General features: G+C 30.2%; 1 protein-coding gene across 8 annotated transcripts in view; it reads left to right on the forward strand.

Annotated features, from left to right (window-relative positions):
• Positions 1–16,019, forward strand: part of LOC127702521 (protein phosphatase 1 regulatory subunit 16A-like) — a 92,507-nt gene extending 76,488 nt beyond the window's left edge. For 4 of the 8 annotated variants that reach the window (XM_052206752.1, XM_052206755.1, XM_052206758.1 and 1 more), the window contains 3 exons: positions 694–717; positions 3,184–3,289; positions 11,255–16,019. In XM_052206752.1, the coding sequence (XP_052062712.1) occupies positions 694–717; positions 3,184–3,289; positions 11,255–11,992 (868 nt within the window). In that variant the 3' untranslated portion in view covers positions 11,993–16,019. The remainder of the gene's footprint in view (positions 1–693; positions 718–3,183; positions 3,290–11,254) is intronic. The other 4 variants (XM_052206756.1, XM_052206759.1, XM_052206757.1 and 1 more) reach the window with 1 other exon arrangement.
• Positions 16,020–17,873: the final 1,854 nt, after the last annotated feature.

A 17,873-nucleotide genomic window follows, 5' to 3' on the forward strand; every position in this document is an offset into this window, starting at 1 on the left:
TCTAAAGTGCCAATCTTATGACATTGTATGCAATTCTGCAAGTTATTCTAAAGTGCCAATCTTATGACATTGTGTGCAATTCTGCAAGTCATTCTAAAGTGCAAATCTAATGACATTGTGTGCATTTCTGCAAGTCATTCTAAAGTGCCAATCTTCTTACATTGTGTGCAATTCTGCAAGTAATTTTTAAACTGCCAAAACTGTCCTACATTATCATTTAAAATACAAAATCCATGAAAGGACAAACTTATTTTCACTTAGATGCAAATATAATCATGCATTGTCATACCTGTAGTCAATGTCATCATGAATATGCAAATCAGTAAATATCATCATGAATATGCAAATTTAGTTAATATCATCATGAATATGCACATTTAATAAATGTAATCATGAATATGTAAAAGTAGTATAACATAGATGGTAAAATAATCACACATTTTCATGACTGTAGTCAAATGCATCACCAATAGACTAATAAACTATTAGATGACAAAAATACTACAGTTGTTTTTGTATAGTTATTTGTCAGTCATCATGATTAGACAGATGGTATATACTTTGTCATAGCTTTAGTATTTTAAATTATGATATAGAGTAATTCATCACAAGTCAGTTACATTGGTCAATCATCTAGAAAGCCTTTATTCATGATTTTTTTTAAATGTAGTAATAAATGTTCCTTCTTTTCAGGCATTCTTCGGATCATTCCCATAGGTATCCCTATATTTTTTCGTTGGAATGTGTTTTTTGTTATATTCTTTCATTTTATGTTATACGTTTGGAATGAGCTTTATGTTTATCTAACTTTTGACTTATTATTTTGTTGGTTAGTAGTATTTATGTTATATAATTGTTTATACTAACTATTCTTTTTCACAGTACTCCATTTATCACATGACTGAAAGGTCCATCCATAACTTGACATCAGTCATTCCTTGTCAGCATTGTTTTGAAAAAATATAATGTCCTCTGCAAGCCCAGGGTAAACACAAAAAGAATCATACTACATTCAAAATGAAGTCAGAAATAAAAAAAAATATGTCTGGCATAAGATAGATATAACATTGTGATATAAACACTGCGGCATAAAATGTACAACATGGTGATAGAAACACTGTGGCATAAAATGTACAACATGGTGATAGAAACACTGTGGCATAAAATGTACAACATGGTGATAGAAACACTGTGGCATAAAATGTACAACATGGTGATAGAAACACTGTGGTATAACACTACAATTTGGTGATAGATACACTCAGTCATATACACTCAGTCAATATACACTCAGTCATATACACTCAGTCATGGCATAACATTAAAACACCAGTAAAAGTTTTCTTTACAGAGTTTTACATGCCCATGTCAATTAATTTATCAGTAATATAAACTCAGATATTCCAGTTACAAAATTATATGTATAACCATTCTTGACCAATAAAACTATTTTAGTAAAAATAACTTAAGTTGCACAAAGTAGCGCATAGCATTTTGATATATTTGTCTAAGCTACAATTATGGACAAAGGAAAGTTACTCAAAATATTGCCTGAATTTGTTCCATTGCTTAATACAATGCAGTTTGTAATGCATAATGAATGCAATCTTTATCCCTCAGTACTGACAAGTGCTTTGATTATATATAAATGGAATAAATAAATGGTATAAGTAATAAAAGTATACTGTAGAAGACAGGTACCCAACAATACATGTAATGCAAAATAAAAAGACATAAACACTCCTGAAAGATATAAAAGTGTCCATATATTTGGTCAACCTCTAAATGCACTGTGAATCATAGGACTGATGCCAAATATCTAATGAGAAAATCAGTCAGTCTGACAATAACTTACAAGATTTCTGACCATTGACATGCACATTAACATTTGGTGAAGTCAAACGGATTTTGGTTTAAAATTTGAGTCTTCATTTCACATATAAAAAACTTGTGTATCAAACTCACAGCATGGTTAAAACTACAATCAACTTAGCATGATGTAAAATTAGTGTCCCTAAAACCAATATTGAAAAGCTGTATTTGCATAGAAACATTAAAACATAAAATAGTATACCGGGTATATATATATCTGTATAACATATTTGATTACCGGTAGATTTTATTCTTGTCATCACCTTCCATCAAGTCATCAAATCACTAATCTTGTGGCTTAAAAGGTAAATTTATTTTTGTAATTTTGTGATAAAGATATATATATTATAGATGGAGAAAACAGTTAGTTACTTTTCAAATTATAAACACATTAAATATTGCTGTAAGTGTTTTACTGTAGTTTGATAATACAGTAACCAGTGTTTTAAATTTTGTCCTGTTATAAACTTTAGAACTTTAACCTTCTTTAAATTGCTAAAGATTAAAGACCAAATGATGTAGAAGGTGAGCAACTATAGGTCACTGTACAGCCTTCAACAATGAGCAAAACCTTTACCACACAGCAAGTTATAAAAGGCCCTAAAACAACAAATGCAAAACATTAAAATGAGAAAACTAACGGCCTGAAGCATTTATTTAGGATGACTATCAATTATAAAAGTATTGAATTTTTCTTTTTGCTTTTACAATACCTTGTATAGTTCACACAAAAGGTCAATCTTGGTCGTGTAGTATCTAAAAGTTTAAGTGAAGTATTTAAAATTATTTGATGAAAAATGTGAATCACCATATTAATAAAAAATTAACAAGTTTTGGCATCTTTTATCAGTGTCATTGTGACTTTTCAGATAACATTAGCTACATGCATGAACCTCCATAATATTTTGTTAGAAAGTATATCTCACCCATATACTGAATAATGGCATATTTGTACTTAGGCGTGTATCTTTTTAAGAATTATAAAATATGATTGTTATTAACACTTTTTATTGATGTTTATGGACCTGCTAAAATTATAAACTTGGAAGACCTTTGAAAACTTAAATATGAATGAAAAAATAAAACGATTTAAGTTAGAACTATTCAATGAGTTTTTGTTGATGAGACAGATGATCTAATGATATATAAGGTGAGGCAATTCAGTTTCTTTTGTTGTTCTACTTTCAGCACATCTATCAGGATAATTATTATGCAAAATTGACAGCATTATTGATGGAAAAAAGCATTGACATATTTATAATTGTCTATGAGAAGAAGTAGTATCAGATAATATATATTTTGTCTTTTCAGTGCCTCTATCAGAAGAAGTAGCATGAGAGGTGAGAAGAGTCAGCTGTTTATGAAAGAGGCTAAAGAAGAAGCTATGCATTTTGGTTGGGGAAAAAATGATTTAGATGTAAGTATTAACTGCACTGAATTGTAAAATCCTTACATTCAATTGGTGGATTGAATTTTTACTAATATTGTATATCAGGGTATATTTGGAGGCAATACCAATGTAGTTGAGCATATTATTTATTCGAATTTCTATGGTTGAAAAAATTCAATATGTTCAAAGGCGAACCAACAATGCAGTCGAAAATGTAAATGTAAAGTTAGTCTGGACAGACCAATCTGTCAAAGGAATATGTCTGGTTATGTCATATACTGATTCTGATTGGACAGACCAATCCATCAATGAAGTATGTCCAGTAATGTCATATATTGATTCGGAAAATCAAAGTATGTTATATTGCACCACCCAAGTCAAAGAGGACATCAGTTCTTAAGCAGTTTATTAGCATTCACAGTTCTTACTTGACAGCTGTTCTTTAGCAGTTCATTAGCATTCACAGTTGCCAAATTCAAGGCAATGGTTAATTTGCATATAGGCATTCAAATAGCATTCCATAGAAGTTTCTTGGCAGTTTATTTAGCCTTCACAGTTATTTAGCAGTTATTTTTGATGAAAAATTTAAATGAGATACCCCAAAACTGTTATCTTCTCTGAATATTCATGAGAACTGCTATAATAACAGCTATCAATAATGAATATTCATACAAACTGCTAAGTTGTACATCCTAATATGGTTTTCTAAACTGCTAATAACTGCTATGGAATGCTATCAGATCTGTCAAAAGTTGGAATACAAAGGTACATGAATATACAGTGTACAAGATATGAATGCAAAAATAAAATGCTAATATTTTACTGTAATTCTTGTTGAAATTTTAAAAAGTTGTACCAACTTATATTTGTGATTTGAGCAGTAACTGCAATCAAATGACTCTTTTTTAATCCAATAACAGACTTGTTAAGGGGTGTGTAAACATGTTTTGTGAGTACCTGGCCTTAGACCCCTTATTAATTATGTCAGTGGCCAAATAATAGGAACAGTTAAGAATTAATGCACTTTAAATATCAGTGCTTATAAAAAGCAACTTATTCAATAAGAGTGGTTACTAGAGACTATTTATTACCTTGACTAAGTGATTTTCAGATTAAAAGTTATTTCTTTTTAATTAATATTTAAATACCAAATGTATTACTAATTTCTCTCTCTCTATATATATTTTACGTGAACCAAAAGACAACAGTTATCTCCTCTTAATTTCTCTTTTGGATTTAAACAAAAAAATTTCTTAATACATGCAATAATTATTATGTTTCAATTTCTTAAACAAACCTTAGTTACATATATTAACTTCATTGTATCATTAAATTGATTGTTTGGTCAATATTAACCGATCAGCTATTTGCGGCCTAGGTTTCCCCTAATATTCCCTCCCCCTTTTTTCAACTCTTCAATATGATTTGTTTTTCTTTTTTTACAAAATTATATTAAAATATTCATATTTTTATTTTCAAATAACATCTTGCACTGTAAGTATATGCTAGTATTTTATTACAATCCTGTAAACATCAGATATTCTATGTGAATAAACAACTATCCCCCTTTTTTGGGGCTTTCTGTATGATTTGTGTTTTCCCCTACAAAGTTATGCCAGAAAATAAACATGCATTATCTGTAACTTCAACTTACTGTACTGCAGGTGTGTGAAAGTATTCCATTTAGCCTAAATTAAACTGTATTTGACAAAAATACAGTTTTTCACCAGCAAGTATTTACACACTGTTTGGAGCCAAAATGCACATTTGAAAATGATCAAATAATCTTCAAATAAAGGTTTACTATCAAGCTGAAAACACAGCCAGATCCAAGCATTTTTATAACAAAGATTAAAACCTAAACTGCTATCGAACTGCTGTCATAACTGTTGTCCAATTGACAAATTGACAGCAGTTTTAGAAGGTATCCAAACTGCTAAGACGAATGCTAAGAAATGGTGAAATAAGGCGGTTTTTCAAACTGCTATTAGATAGACTGCTAAGAACTGCTGAAAGACTGCTAAAAATATGAAGAACTGGTAAATAACAGCTAAAAAACAGCTAATGATAGCAGTTCAATTTGACTTCGGCATGCAGGCATTTATTATTTTTAATGCATGCATTTTTAGAAAAACATATCTGAACCTTCAAGTGGAAGATTTCTGGACCAATGTATTACCAAAACTTGATATTTTTATAGAATTTATGAAAGCATCTTCTTTTAAGCATACCTTTTCTAACAACAAAAAAATTCTAATAAACAGATGTTTATAGGTAAGTTAAGCATAATCACAGAAATTCATTGCAGATGAGCAATTAACCAATGTTTCTGAACTAAACAAATATTAAAAAATAGACCAAAAAGAAATTCACATGTTTTTGTCTTGAATTTTAGCTCTGTCTTTGATATAATTAAGCACTGCATTGATAACTTGAAATATCTGTAAATAAATGATTGGAAATGGTGTAGACATTAATAAAATGTACTGATGAAACATCACAAATCACCAGAGCAGACTATGTATTTCTAGATTCACTATCATAATGGGTCACTTAGAGAATTAGTGAAATGATATTTATAACATGTCCTTGAGATGAGTTTCTATATAAAAATAAGGAGATGTGGTATGATTGCCAATGAGACAACTATCCACCAAAGTTCAAATAAAGTGGGTTTAAGCAATTATAGGCAACCGTACGGCCTTCAACAATTAACCCATACCTTATAGTCGACTATTAAAGGCCCCGACATGAAAAATATGAAACAATTCAATTGAGAAAACTAAAGGCCTAATTTATAACAATACTGAACTACAGACTCCTAACTTGGGACAGGCACATAATTAATGTTGTGAGCAGCGCTTTCTTATCTTTGCTTTTATTCTAAATTGAAAAAAAATTGCTTCAGTTACAAAGCCCAGACCTTTCAAATAAATATTGAAGGTTTGATTTTTGAAAAATTTCTTAGTGAGCAGATAAAAACAGGGAATTATATGAATCTGGAATGTTTTTATGCCCCCGCCGTAGCAGTGGGGGCATTAAGTTTTATCCTTGTCCGTCTGTACGTACGTACGAACGTACGTCCTGAAATTGGTTTCCGTTCTCTAACTTGAGTTTGCCTCAACCAAATGTTATGAAACTTATACACAATGCTTATTACCACAAAACACAGATCAAGTTTAAATTTTGGTGGCATCACTTTAACCGTTCTAGAGTTATGCCCCTTTATAAATGGAAAAATTGCAAAATTTTTAGTTTCTGTTCCCTTAAGTTTTCTTTTACTGTACATTTTATACCCCCTCCCCTGTTTCAATTTTTTAAAGAATTTGAAAACAAGACTTTAATTATTGCCAGCTTACCCTATTTGCATGTTTTCTGACACGAAATGCCTAGAACCTGTTTAAAACTGTTCTGATAACATATTGAAAGCATTTCAGAATACTGTAAATGTAATGTTTAGCAGTCAATCATTCCAACATTCAAGATTATATAAAGTATCCAAGGTGTCTTCCCGATTGTCCCACTTTTTGAAATTACAGGTAAAAAAGTAATGAAATTTTGTGGGACAATCGGGAATATGTTTGTGGGACAATTGGGAAGTTTAAATGTGGGACAATTGGGAATTGTTTTGATAGTGATTAATTTGTTTTTATAGTCTGTGTCAGTTAATTACAAGTTACTAATCACTGTAACTTATAAAATATGAAAAAAAACATGAACAAATAATAATACTAACATATTATATTTTGCACATACATGTAGTAGGAACAATTGAAGTATAATCAAACATGGAATATAATATGAAATCATAAAATTTTAGTCTTAGATGCATGATTTTTTTAATTAGTTTTTATTGGCTTTGAACTAGCTGTCAGTAACTGCGAATACTCTAAGATCTGTACTTACTGTCTTTGTTGTGGGGATGTATAAGTAGCCGCCCACGTCCATGTCCACTCTGTGATTTGTTAAATGTATTTCTGTCTGTACCCATCTGATGAGACAAGCCTTTTTCAACTTATTTTTTTTAGTTTATTCTTATGTTGTACTGTAACATCACTGTCCCAGGTTAGTGGGAGGATTGGCGCCTTCAAATAAGTATAACCCCGCCACGTTCTGTATGTGTCTGTCCCAAGTCAGGAGCCTGTAATTCAGTGGTTGTCGTTTGTTACTGTGTAACACATTTGTTTTTTGTTCATTATTTTGTACATAAATTCGGTCATTAGTTTTTCTAGTTTGAATTTTTTTACATTTTTCATATGGGACCTTTAAAGCTGACTCTGCTGTATGGGCTTTGCTCATTGTTGAAGGCCGTATTGTGACCTATAGTTGTTAATTTCTGTGTCATTTAGTCTTTTTTGGAGAGTTGTCTCATTGGAAATCATACCACATCTTTTTTTTTATGGAAGTCTGGTTCTTCTTTATAGTTGGTGACGAGTCCTGTTGACTGCACTTTATGGCAAAGACACTGGGAATATTGGAAAAACAACCTTTGATATTGATTCTTAGAAAGGCTGATCTGGCAGAATTCTAGACAACAGCTTCGTTATCAAAAAAAGGAAGTTGTTGGGTTCAGGTGAATCTGACGTTGGGTGTTAGTAGTCTTCAATAGTGCAGAGAATGTTGTATTAATGTCCTCTGACTTCCCTAGTAAAATTGTAAAGTCTTCTGGAAAAATCTCTCCATCAACAAGTTCGTGTAAAGTGTACAATGTAAATGAGTTTATACCTTTTTTTTTTTTAAATTGCATGCATTATTTATTCAAAAACTTTAGAGAAAATGTATAATTAAAATTACGGTATTGAAATTTGTTTTATAAATAACGTAACATTGTAGATATATTTCATAAATCAGAAATAATTTTTTTTTAATCAAAAGTGCATTAATCTAATGATTTAAAAAACATTTTTTTTATACTTCTATAAAATTAATAATAAATGTGCAATAAATTAATTCTTGTTTATTTAGCAAAACAAACAACAGTTACATTGTTTATCTAAGAACATTTTACTTCATAAAATAATGTGGGACAATCAGAACTTTTCATGTGGGACAATCAGAACTCTAAAATTTTAAAAAGTGGGACAATCGGGAATAACCCGTCTGATGTATAAATTCACTTAAAATTTTATAGGAATGACTGCTAACATTTGATATTTGCATAACTTCCAAGCACAGTTATTGTTTTCTGTATAAAGACCTTTAAAATCATAAAATCATAGCATTTACAAGTTAAATAATTTGTTTTATGACCCAGGGGGTAGGCAATTTTCTCTGTTTTTTGCCCCTGGGGCCTCAAATTTTCTAAATTATTCTGCTGTTTCTAGCAATATGGAATATTTAGTACATATTCAGGATAGAACACACACTATTGTAAGTTTTGTTGAGATATTTTTGTATTTCTAGCTTGTATTTTTTATACCGCGGTGACAAAAAAGCAGATTTAGGCGTTACGGCTTACTTTTGGGTTATCGACAGGACAAAAACACCCCACCAATAATATTCAGGAAGGATCTATGAGTTTCAATGACTGTGAAGAGTAAATATAAGCATCTTCTAAACAATTTAACTTACCAATATGCATATATTATGAATTTATTTTGCATTCAGGGCTTTAAGTAAACTATGCATAGTGTAAACTGTGAATTTATGCTGAGTCATCATAGTTAAGGCCCAGGATTTTCTCAATCTTCATGAAATATTTATAAAACTTCATATTTGAGTTAATTTCTTTCAAATCTGTGAGTTAAACCAAATTTGGTTAAATTCTGTATGTTCTTTTTTTTTCACCCAATATAGGTTGCATTTCTGTAAATATTGACAATGCAATTTCCCATAGGAACTCCTTTTACGGCTAAAACTGTACCACTTTTACTATGAAGTTTTGAAAAAAATCATATCCTAGAATGGAAATTTCATATGCAGTACAATTTTTTTCGAAGGTCAAAATATAGGGCTGTGCGGCATATTTTCAACGTTTATATGCCCCGAACTTCTAAGAGTTTAAACTAACACTAAATTTCTTAACTATCCCTACCTTGACTGTAGGATTACCACAGATTTCAATATAAACAATATGCATATGTAGATTTACTGGTAACATTCCCAAGTTATGTCACTATGAGATGAAACATAGAGATCATAACTGGGAACCAGTATGTAAACAAAATTAATTATCTATTAATATTCTATATCTCCCCAAAAGAGGCGTGGTTTGAGAAACAGCTCTATTTACAAAGTGCAACCTTTAACTGTTCTAGAGTTATGCCCCTTTATAAATGGAAAAATTGCAAAATTTTTAGTTTCCGTTCTCTAACTTAAGTTTGCCTCAATTAAATGATATGAAACTTATACACAATGCTTATTACCACAAAACACAGATCAAGTTTGAATTTTGGTGGCGTCACTTTAACAGTTCTAGAGTTATGCCCTTTATAAATGGAAAAATTGCTAAATTTTTATTTTCTAATAAATATCAAGTAATTTTTACAAAAAATTGGAGTTATCTTCCTTTGTCCATGATTATAGTTGAATCAACTACAATCAATGCTTTATACAATGCAATGTTTAATTTTGACTTCCACTGATAAAACACAGATCAAGTTGAATTTGGGTAGTGTCACTTTAACCATTATTGAGTTATGCCCCTTTATAAATTGAAAGATTGCAAAATTTTTAGTTTCCATTCTGTAACTTAAGTTTGCCCCAACCAAACATTATGAAACCTATACACAATATTCATTACCACAAAACTAAGATCAAGTACAAAATTTTTGTTTCCGTTTTCTAACTTGAGTTTGCCTCAACCAAATGTTATGAAACTTATACACAATGCTTTTTACTACATAATACAGAGTAAGTACGAAATTTGGTGGTGACACTTTTACCATTCTTGAGTTATGTCCCTTTATAAACAGAAAAATTGCTGAATTTTTCGTTTCCGTTCTCTAATATAGTTTGTCTCAACCAAATGTTATAAAACTTATACAAAACCCTTCTAGATTTATGTGTGTTTATAAATCGAAAAATTGCTGAATTTTTAGTTTCTGTTCTCTACTTAAGTTAGCCTCAACCAAATGTTATGAGACTTACACACAATGCTTATTACCACAAAACTCAGATCAAGTTCAAATTTGGGTAGTGTCACTTTTTCCGTTCTTCAGTTATGTCCCTTTAAAAATATATGATATGCAAGCGGGGGCATCATCTGTGTCCACATGTGGACACTTTCCACATTTATTGAATTATGGAAAATTGATAAGAAATGAATGATGAAAACTAACCCAATTAGGTTAGTTCATACGTACTGAAATATCAGTGAAAGTAAAATAACTTTAGCCATGCGCCATGGATAACCCTCTTTCTTTAGTTTGGTTATTTTTATGCCCCACCTAGGGGCATTATGTTTTTCGGTCTGTGTGTCCATTCGTTTGTCCGTTCGTCCGTCTGTCTGTCCCGCTTCAGGTTAAAGTTTTTGGTCAAGGTAGTTTTTGATGAAGTTGAAGTACAATCAACTTGAAACTTAGTACACATGTTCCCTATGATATGATCTTTCTAATGTTAATGCCAAATTAGAGTTTTGACCCCAATTTCACGGTCCACTGAACATAGAAAATGATAATGCGAGTGGGCAGGTTAAAGTTTTTGGTCAAGGTAGTTTTTGATGAAGTTGAAGTCCAATCAACTTGAAACTTAGTAAACATGTTCCCTATGATACGATCTTTCTAATTTTAATGCCAAATTAGAGTTTTGACCCCAATTTCATGGTCCACTGAACATAGAAAATGATAGTGCGAGTGGTGCATCCGTGTACTATGGACACATTCTTGTTCTTCATACATTTCTTATAAATTCTCCAGAATTCAAAATTATTCCTGATTCAAATAATTCCTTGTTTAATCCTGATTTTACACAATTTCCACATTTTTATATATTCCTGTACCATGATTGTACTACAATTAATTTATGTGGTATATAATCTTATATTTTCTTTAGGAGGAGGATAAAGAGAACGCACAGACCACAAATATCGATGATGTCGAGTTGATTATTGATGATGAAGTTGACAAAAATCGTCCAAGGAGTGATCATCAACAAGAAAGACATCAACAAGAAAAACATCAACAAGAAAAACATCAACAAGAAAAACCGAACATCATACGACAGGAAATCAGGAGGGAAGACAGCGAAAGAAGCTCACGGAGTGTTGGAGGAAAAGATGTCTCACGACGGAGCTCCTTCAACAAACGAAATCAAAAACCTGACATTCCACAAAACAGGGACCAGTCAGTGCCAGACAAACCTTATGAACTCAATCATGATGATTCTCAGCGGTCTCAGAACTATGATCATGAAAATTCATCAACAAACTTACCAAATGTAAACTCTGGTTCATCTTCCTCACTGACATCAAATAGATATCCTTCAGGGACCCCATCATTGAATTTGTCTGAACTCAAAAAACATAGGTCTGAGAGTCGAAGCCGAGAAAATAGCGTGACAGCTGTTGACAGTGCTGTACAGGACATGTTTTTAATTTCTCTTCAGATGAAAGGAAATAAATACAGTTCATCACCTTCACAAAGTAAAGATCAACATCAACATTCCAAAAATAACGGACATAATAATAATACGCCATACTTTCAAAATGAAAGTATGAAGAAATTCAAAGCTCCAAGTAGTGCTCCTGTCGTAGGAGGAGAAGAAAAAGATGGATGTTGTAGTATCCTGTGATATAATTCTGATATTTTAGGGTATTAATTTTTAAACATTTTATATAAACTTAAATTTCTATAATGTATGGAGTATTAGACCCAAAAAGAAAATTGTCCTTACTCAGTTTTTTTTTAAAGGATGAATGTACATGGCAAATTATAATTTTTGTTTACTTTTTCATATAAAAGGTTGAAACAATGTACTTTAAAAACATATAACCATGAAAAATGGATATAACTTTATGCAGTCTTTTGTTTATAGGTTGATGTATGATATGATTCTTTGAATGTCACATTTAAAAATTAAATAACATATTAAAAGTGCTAAGTATATTTTATTTAACATGGTTCCTAATATGATAAAGATGTGTAATAGTTACTTGGAGTTGAATTTTATAAATGTAGAACTTTATTGGGAGGACTATATAAGTATTAATTTCTGCGAATATAAGTTATATAATTACAGTTTCCCTTTAGATAAATGCCAATATTTTGTATTTTATGATAATTAAAATCATGTCTTCGAATAAAAAAAATCTATTGGTGTACATATATGTATTATTTCTGGATTTAGTTTTATTTTTCAAGTAAACATAGCAGTATAGTGTATATGATTTGAAAATTGAGAGATATTCTGTAACTAATATAGAAATATAAAGCTTTTTATACGCTAACTTTATACTCTAGAAAGGGTTTGTTTTTGGAACCTTTTAAATGTAGTGAAAAGAATTAAATAGAATTACAAATATATTGGCTAAAGATTAGGTTTTATTCATGAGGGCTAGTTTTGTTAATTCTGTCATGTATCTATCAAGATTCCTAGGTAAAAACAGTCTTTACTGTTTGAAGATAGCAACAGCTGTAAAATATGATTATCTCCCCTAATTGTATGAAAATTATCTCCCTTAAGTATTTTTATTTTCAAAAAAAGTATTCCTTCTTTTCTTTCTATTCACTCATTTTTTAATAAAGATTTTTTTTTTCAAATATTAAAGCAAACTTATTCTAAATGCAATATTTAACTATTTAGTAAACTTTAATTGATCCATTGAATATCATTAAAAGAACTCTATATTTTATAAATAACACTATCTATGTTTTCTTGTTAATACAAATGTTTTCATTTCTTAAAGATTAGGTTAATAGTACATTAGTATTCATATATTTACATCAAGATTTTTTGTTTGTTTTGTACTAGATTTTTGTTAGATAAACACATATAAACATATATATTTAAGTTGCAGTGCTTCTTTATATACCCACTCATTTTTATAAGAATTGAATCTATTTGTTTGTCAAGCCTTGTTATATTTTGTGCATGAGGAGGATGTGTTATTTCAATATCTTATTGAGACTGTCAGTACTTACTTTAATGTTATCAGTCTAATTGGTTTATAATGCAGGTCTACATTGATAAAAATAATCACAACATGATAAAAAAGATTATTTTTTAATTGTACCGTTAAAGTAATTAGATATGATCACACTTTTGGTTCACATATATCATGGCATAAGTTTGTCATATGGTAAATATTCTGACCACTTTTTTATGTCGAATTTTGGTAAATTGTTAAAAAAACACAAGCTATATTTTAAATTGAAGATAACTCTTCAAAAACCTATTTTTTCAGCTATCTGTGTGGAATTTTAACTACTGTGGATTCAGTTATTTTCTTGGATAACAATTTTCATGGATTGAGAAAAACTTACATTTTTGTGGATATTTGATTTCGTGGTTTTGCCAAAGTCTGCATACAAGCGTAAAGAAAATTTGTTATTCGTTGAACATGTAATTCATGGTTCACCTGTATTTAAGAAATCCACGGAAATTAGTATCAACAACGAATAATAATGAATCCACAGTTTGTCAGTAATTAAAATGCTCATGAGTTTCTTAGATGCCGTTTTTGACAAGCATGAAATATGACATACCTTTAATTTAAAATGTCATAGTTGAGAGCAAAATTAATACTACTTTTTTTTACTAAACTTAACAAATTAATTATTAAAAATTATGATCTAATATAGTTCAGATTAAAAAAAACAAAACAAATGAAGTATTCAGATAATTTCAATTGTATCTTACTGTTTTGGTATAAGTTACAGTAAAATCTCCGATCAAAATCCAAAATAAAAGAAAGTCCTTTTGAACAGCAATATGTACATAAATCAGTCAAATTTAAAACAAACATTCCATGCTTACTGAGAATAGCATTAGAATAGGATTTAAATAAGTTTGAGTGGATATGTGTATGTTGGTGTGTGTTCAGTGTAATTTTACATGATTTTCATTTAGGTCTGATTTGTATACCTCATACACTTATTAATTTTGCTATATATTGTGCAATGGTCCATGTATATCTTAAAGTAAGTCATTCAGTTTCATTTGTTTAAGAAGCAGATGATAGTTAGTTCTGGAAACATTTATTTTTTATTTAGAGAACATGTAAACACTTGCAACAATATAGCTGAGTTATCTCCCTTTAAATATATATTGTTTAAGACAATTTCTAAAACTTCAGTGTAAGTGAAACTGTTCAATTATCATTTTAAATTCATTTTTATTGACAGCCAGTGTTCAAACAGCAGAAATGCAAAAACGATGACAATTTGTTTGATTTGGAATGAATTTCATTGTCACATATACAAAATCCCCATTGATATACTTCCTATTGGGAAACTAGTTTTAGCCAATAGTTTCCACAGATTAGCACTGAACTATGGTTTCAGCCATTGTTGTACATAATATCAAAATGCTATGTTTTATTTTTTTATCAATTTGATTAATTAAAAGTAAACATAAGAATAGGATAATTCATTTATAACTTATAGATTTTGAAAACTGTATCCCCAAAAGCATTTTGAAAACTGTATCCCCAAAAGCATTTAAGTCTAACTGAATTCAGTAGAAAACAAAATGATAAAAATATGAAGTAATTTATCAATGATTTGTTACATTATAATTTGTCTTAGAAGTGTAACACCAATTTACCATTCCAATATTTGTTTTGCTCACATGTTCAAACATTCATTTGTTTTCACGAACTACAAGACTAATGTGCATTCACTAGCTAACCAGGAAGTAATTCATTTTAATAGAAATAATGAGGACAAATTTGACATGTTATAAATTAATTTAAAAATTATATAAGGTCAAATCAATTATTCTGTTCATCCTCAGGTAGTCTGTGCATTTTGTTGACTCAACATAAAATTAATGAACTTTCAGGACAAACAGAATTTCATGCCAAGATTGTATACATAACGGTTGTTTATCATATTCAAGTAGTAATACAGACTTTGTAGTATAATTGGTTATGAATTTCCAATTAAGCTGAAAATATGAACTTAAAAATAAATTTAAATATTTTCTACACTGTTTATACTTATTTAATTGATGAATTTTCAAAAGTGGATGTCAAGATTGCCAGAAGGTAAAAACATATTATAAATAAAGTATTTTGTTTATAGTAAAAATATATATAATTTTAAAGTTTTACCTTAATTAAACAACACAGTTTTCATGTGATAAAGACAACAAAGATAACTGTATTAGCATTGTCTACTGTATCTTTGATCATCCCATAGACTGACAACTTTATCTCCATTCCCATTATCATAAAGATATAAACAATGTTATTTTTACAATAAATGATACTTATTATTAATTCAATCATATTTTCATCTTCAGTATAACCAGTTCATTGATTTTGTGAATATTTCTATTCTAAACCCCGGATTGACGAGAAAGCAAAATACACAGATGAGGGGGGTTCAAATTGAAGTATTGCCTTGATTTTCATGCAGAAATATTATACTGTTTTAAAGATTGCTTATTTATTGAAGAAGATATGTAAAACACCTTTCTGTGTTTGTAAGGTTGTCAGTACATAATAATATACAATATTTTGTACATTTTTTTAATTTGTAAATTTTATTTTTTAAAGTAAACATTGCTCACTGTTAAGTATGATGTTACAATGAAGTATGTTATCACCTTGAGAGGGAGAATGGCACAACCTGAACAAAATATTATATACATGATATTTGTTTGTTGATTTCTTGGCCAACAAGGAGTTAAGCCCCTTGTTTATTTTCCGCAGAATTTGAAAAGATAAATGTTTGGTAGGGGAAAGAGGGCACCTGTTTGGTGTATTCTATATATCCCACCAACAGTTTCTACCCATATCCTCCATTCTCTAACCTATTATAAAATGTACTCTTTTTTGAGTAATAACCTACTTCTTGAATGATTATATGTTCTTTGAAATGTGCAATTCACTTTGGAAAATTTTGGAGATTTTTCAAATAATGAAACTTGGTCAATTTAGGCAGCATTCTTTATAGAGTACAAATTTTGTTGAATCAAGTCCTCCTTCAGTGTTCACCTAGAGCCTTCAAACTTTCTAGATGTTTGTATATACATAGAAGATATACACCTCACTTTGTACTGATTTGGAAAAAAAATGCAGGTTTTCCAGGTGATGAAAGCCAAGTCAAATTTCAGTAGGATAAAACATGTGACTTGAGTGCCAATCCATAATTCAAAATGGTTGCCAGCCTGAGGCAAAATGTTTACAAGGAAAACCAAAGGATACATTTTAAGATGTGGTGAAATATAATAAAACCTCTTTGGATTCATTATTACTCATGGGTAAAGGTAAACCTTAAATAACCAACAAATATAGATAAAAAAATGTGGTATGAGTGCCAATGAGACAACTCTCCATCCAATAGATATAAGAAAATGTGGTATGAGTGCCAATGAGACAACTCTCCATCCAAGTCACAATGCATAAAAAGTAAACAATTATAGGTTAAAGTACAGCCTTCAACATGTAGCCTTGGCTCACACCGAACAGCAAGCTATAAAGGGCCCCAAAATGACTAGTGTAAAACAATTCAAACAGGAAAACCAAAGGTCTAATCTATATATAAAACGAGAAACACTTATGAACCACACCAACAAATGACAACCACTGAACAACAGGCTCCCAACAGGTACATACAAATGCAACGGGTTTAAACGTTTTAACAGGTGCCAACTTTCACCCTAACCTGAGACGGTAGTATAACATTACAACATGAAAAGACACTATAAAATATCAATTGAAATGGCTAAACACATTTTCTATAGGCTTGTTTACAGACTTTGGCAAAACACAAAATCAAATATCCTCAAAAATACAAATTTAGATCAATCCACGAAAATAAATGAATCCACAATATGCAGGAATATTCTTCAAATAATACTAAGCGATTGACATTCAAACCAGACTTTAAAATTACTATGGACTGCTTCTCTGCTAAGTATGACACGTTTATTAGTAAGAACAAACACTGGTCAGCTTAATGTAAGATTATTGTATCCAGTAAGATTGACAAGTTTTCCTTAGGACTGTAACCTTGTGATCTAGCATATTAAATATCTGGCTTAGCATTTAGGTCTAGTACTAAGCAGGATACATTCATATCAAACTAACATGCTTTCATTCTGAATATGCATGAAACATTTGGTGGTAGACATTAAAGAACCATTCATTTATCCATCCAATTGACCTCAATACGAGAATACTCCAATTTAAGGAGTCTGAATCCTTTTTGCAAAATATTGGTAAGCAACATCAAAATCATCAGCAATCATTTTTGCTGCTTAAAGTTTTATCTATTGTAGTTTCTGAAATTATGGCCAAAAACACAAAAAACAGGTGAAAAGTGTCATTTTAGGGCAATAAAACCTATTGGCAGTCGACTGATGATTTCTGATATGTAGACTTATTTGTGAATCTTGTGTAGCTGATCATTTTTGCAATTTAATTTTTCTCTATTATATTTTTTATAATAGACAAAACTGCAAAATATGCAAAAAATTGATATTTCAGGAGCAATAACCCTAAAAT

Source organism: Mytilus californianus, unplaced genomic scaffold, assembly GCF_021869535.1.
Source record: "Mytilus californianus isolate M0D057914Y unplaced genomic scaffold, xbMytCali1.0.p SCAF_5, whole genome shotgun sequence".
Classification (NCBI taxonomy): domain Eukaryota; kingdom Metazoa; phylum Mollusca; class Bivalvia; order Mytilida; family Mytilidae; genus Mytilus; species Mytilus californianus.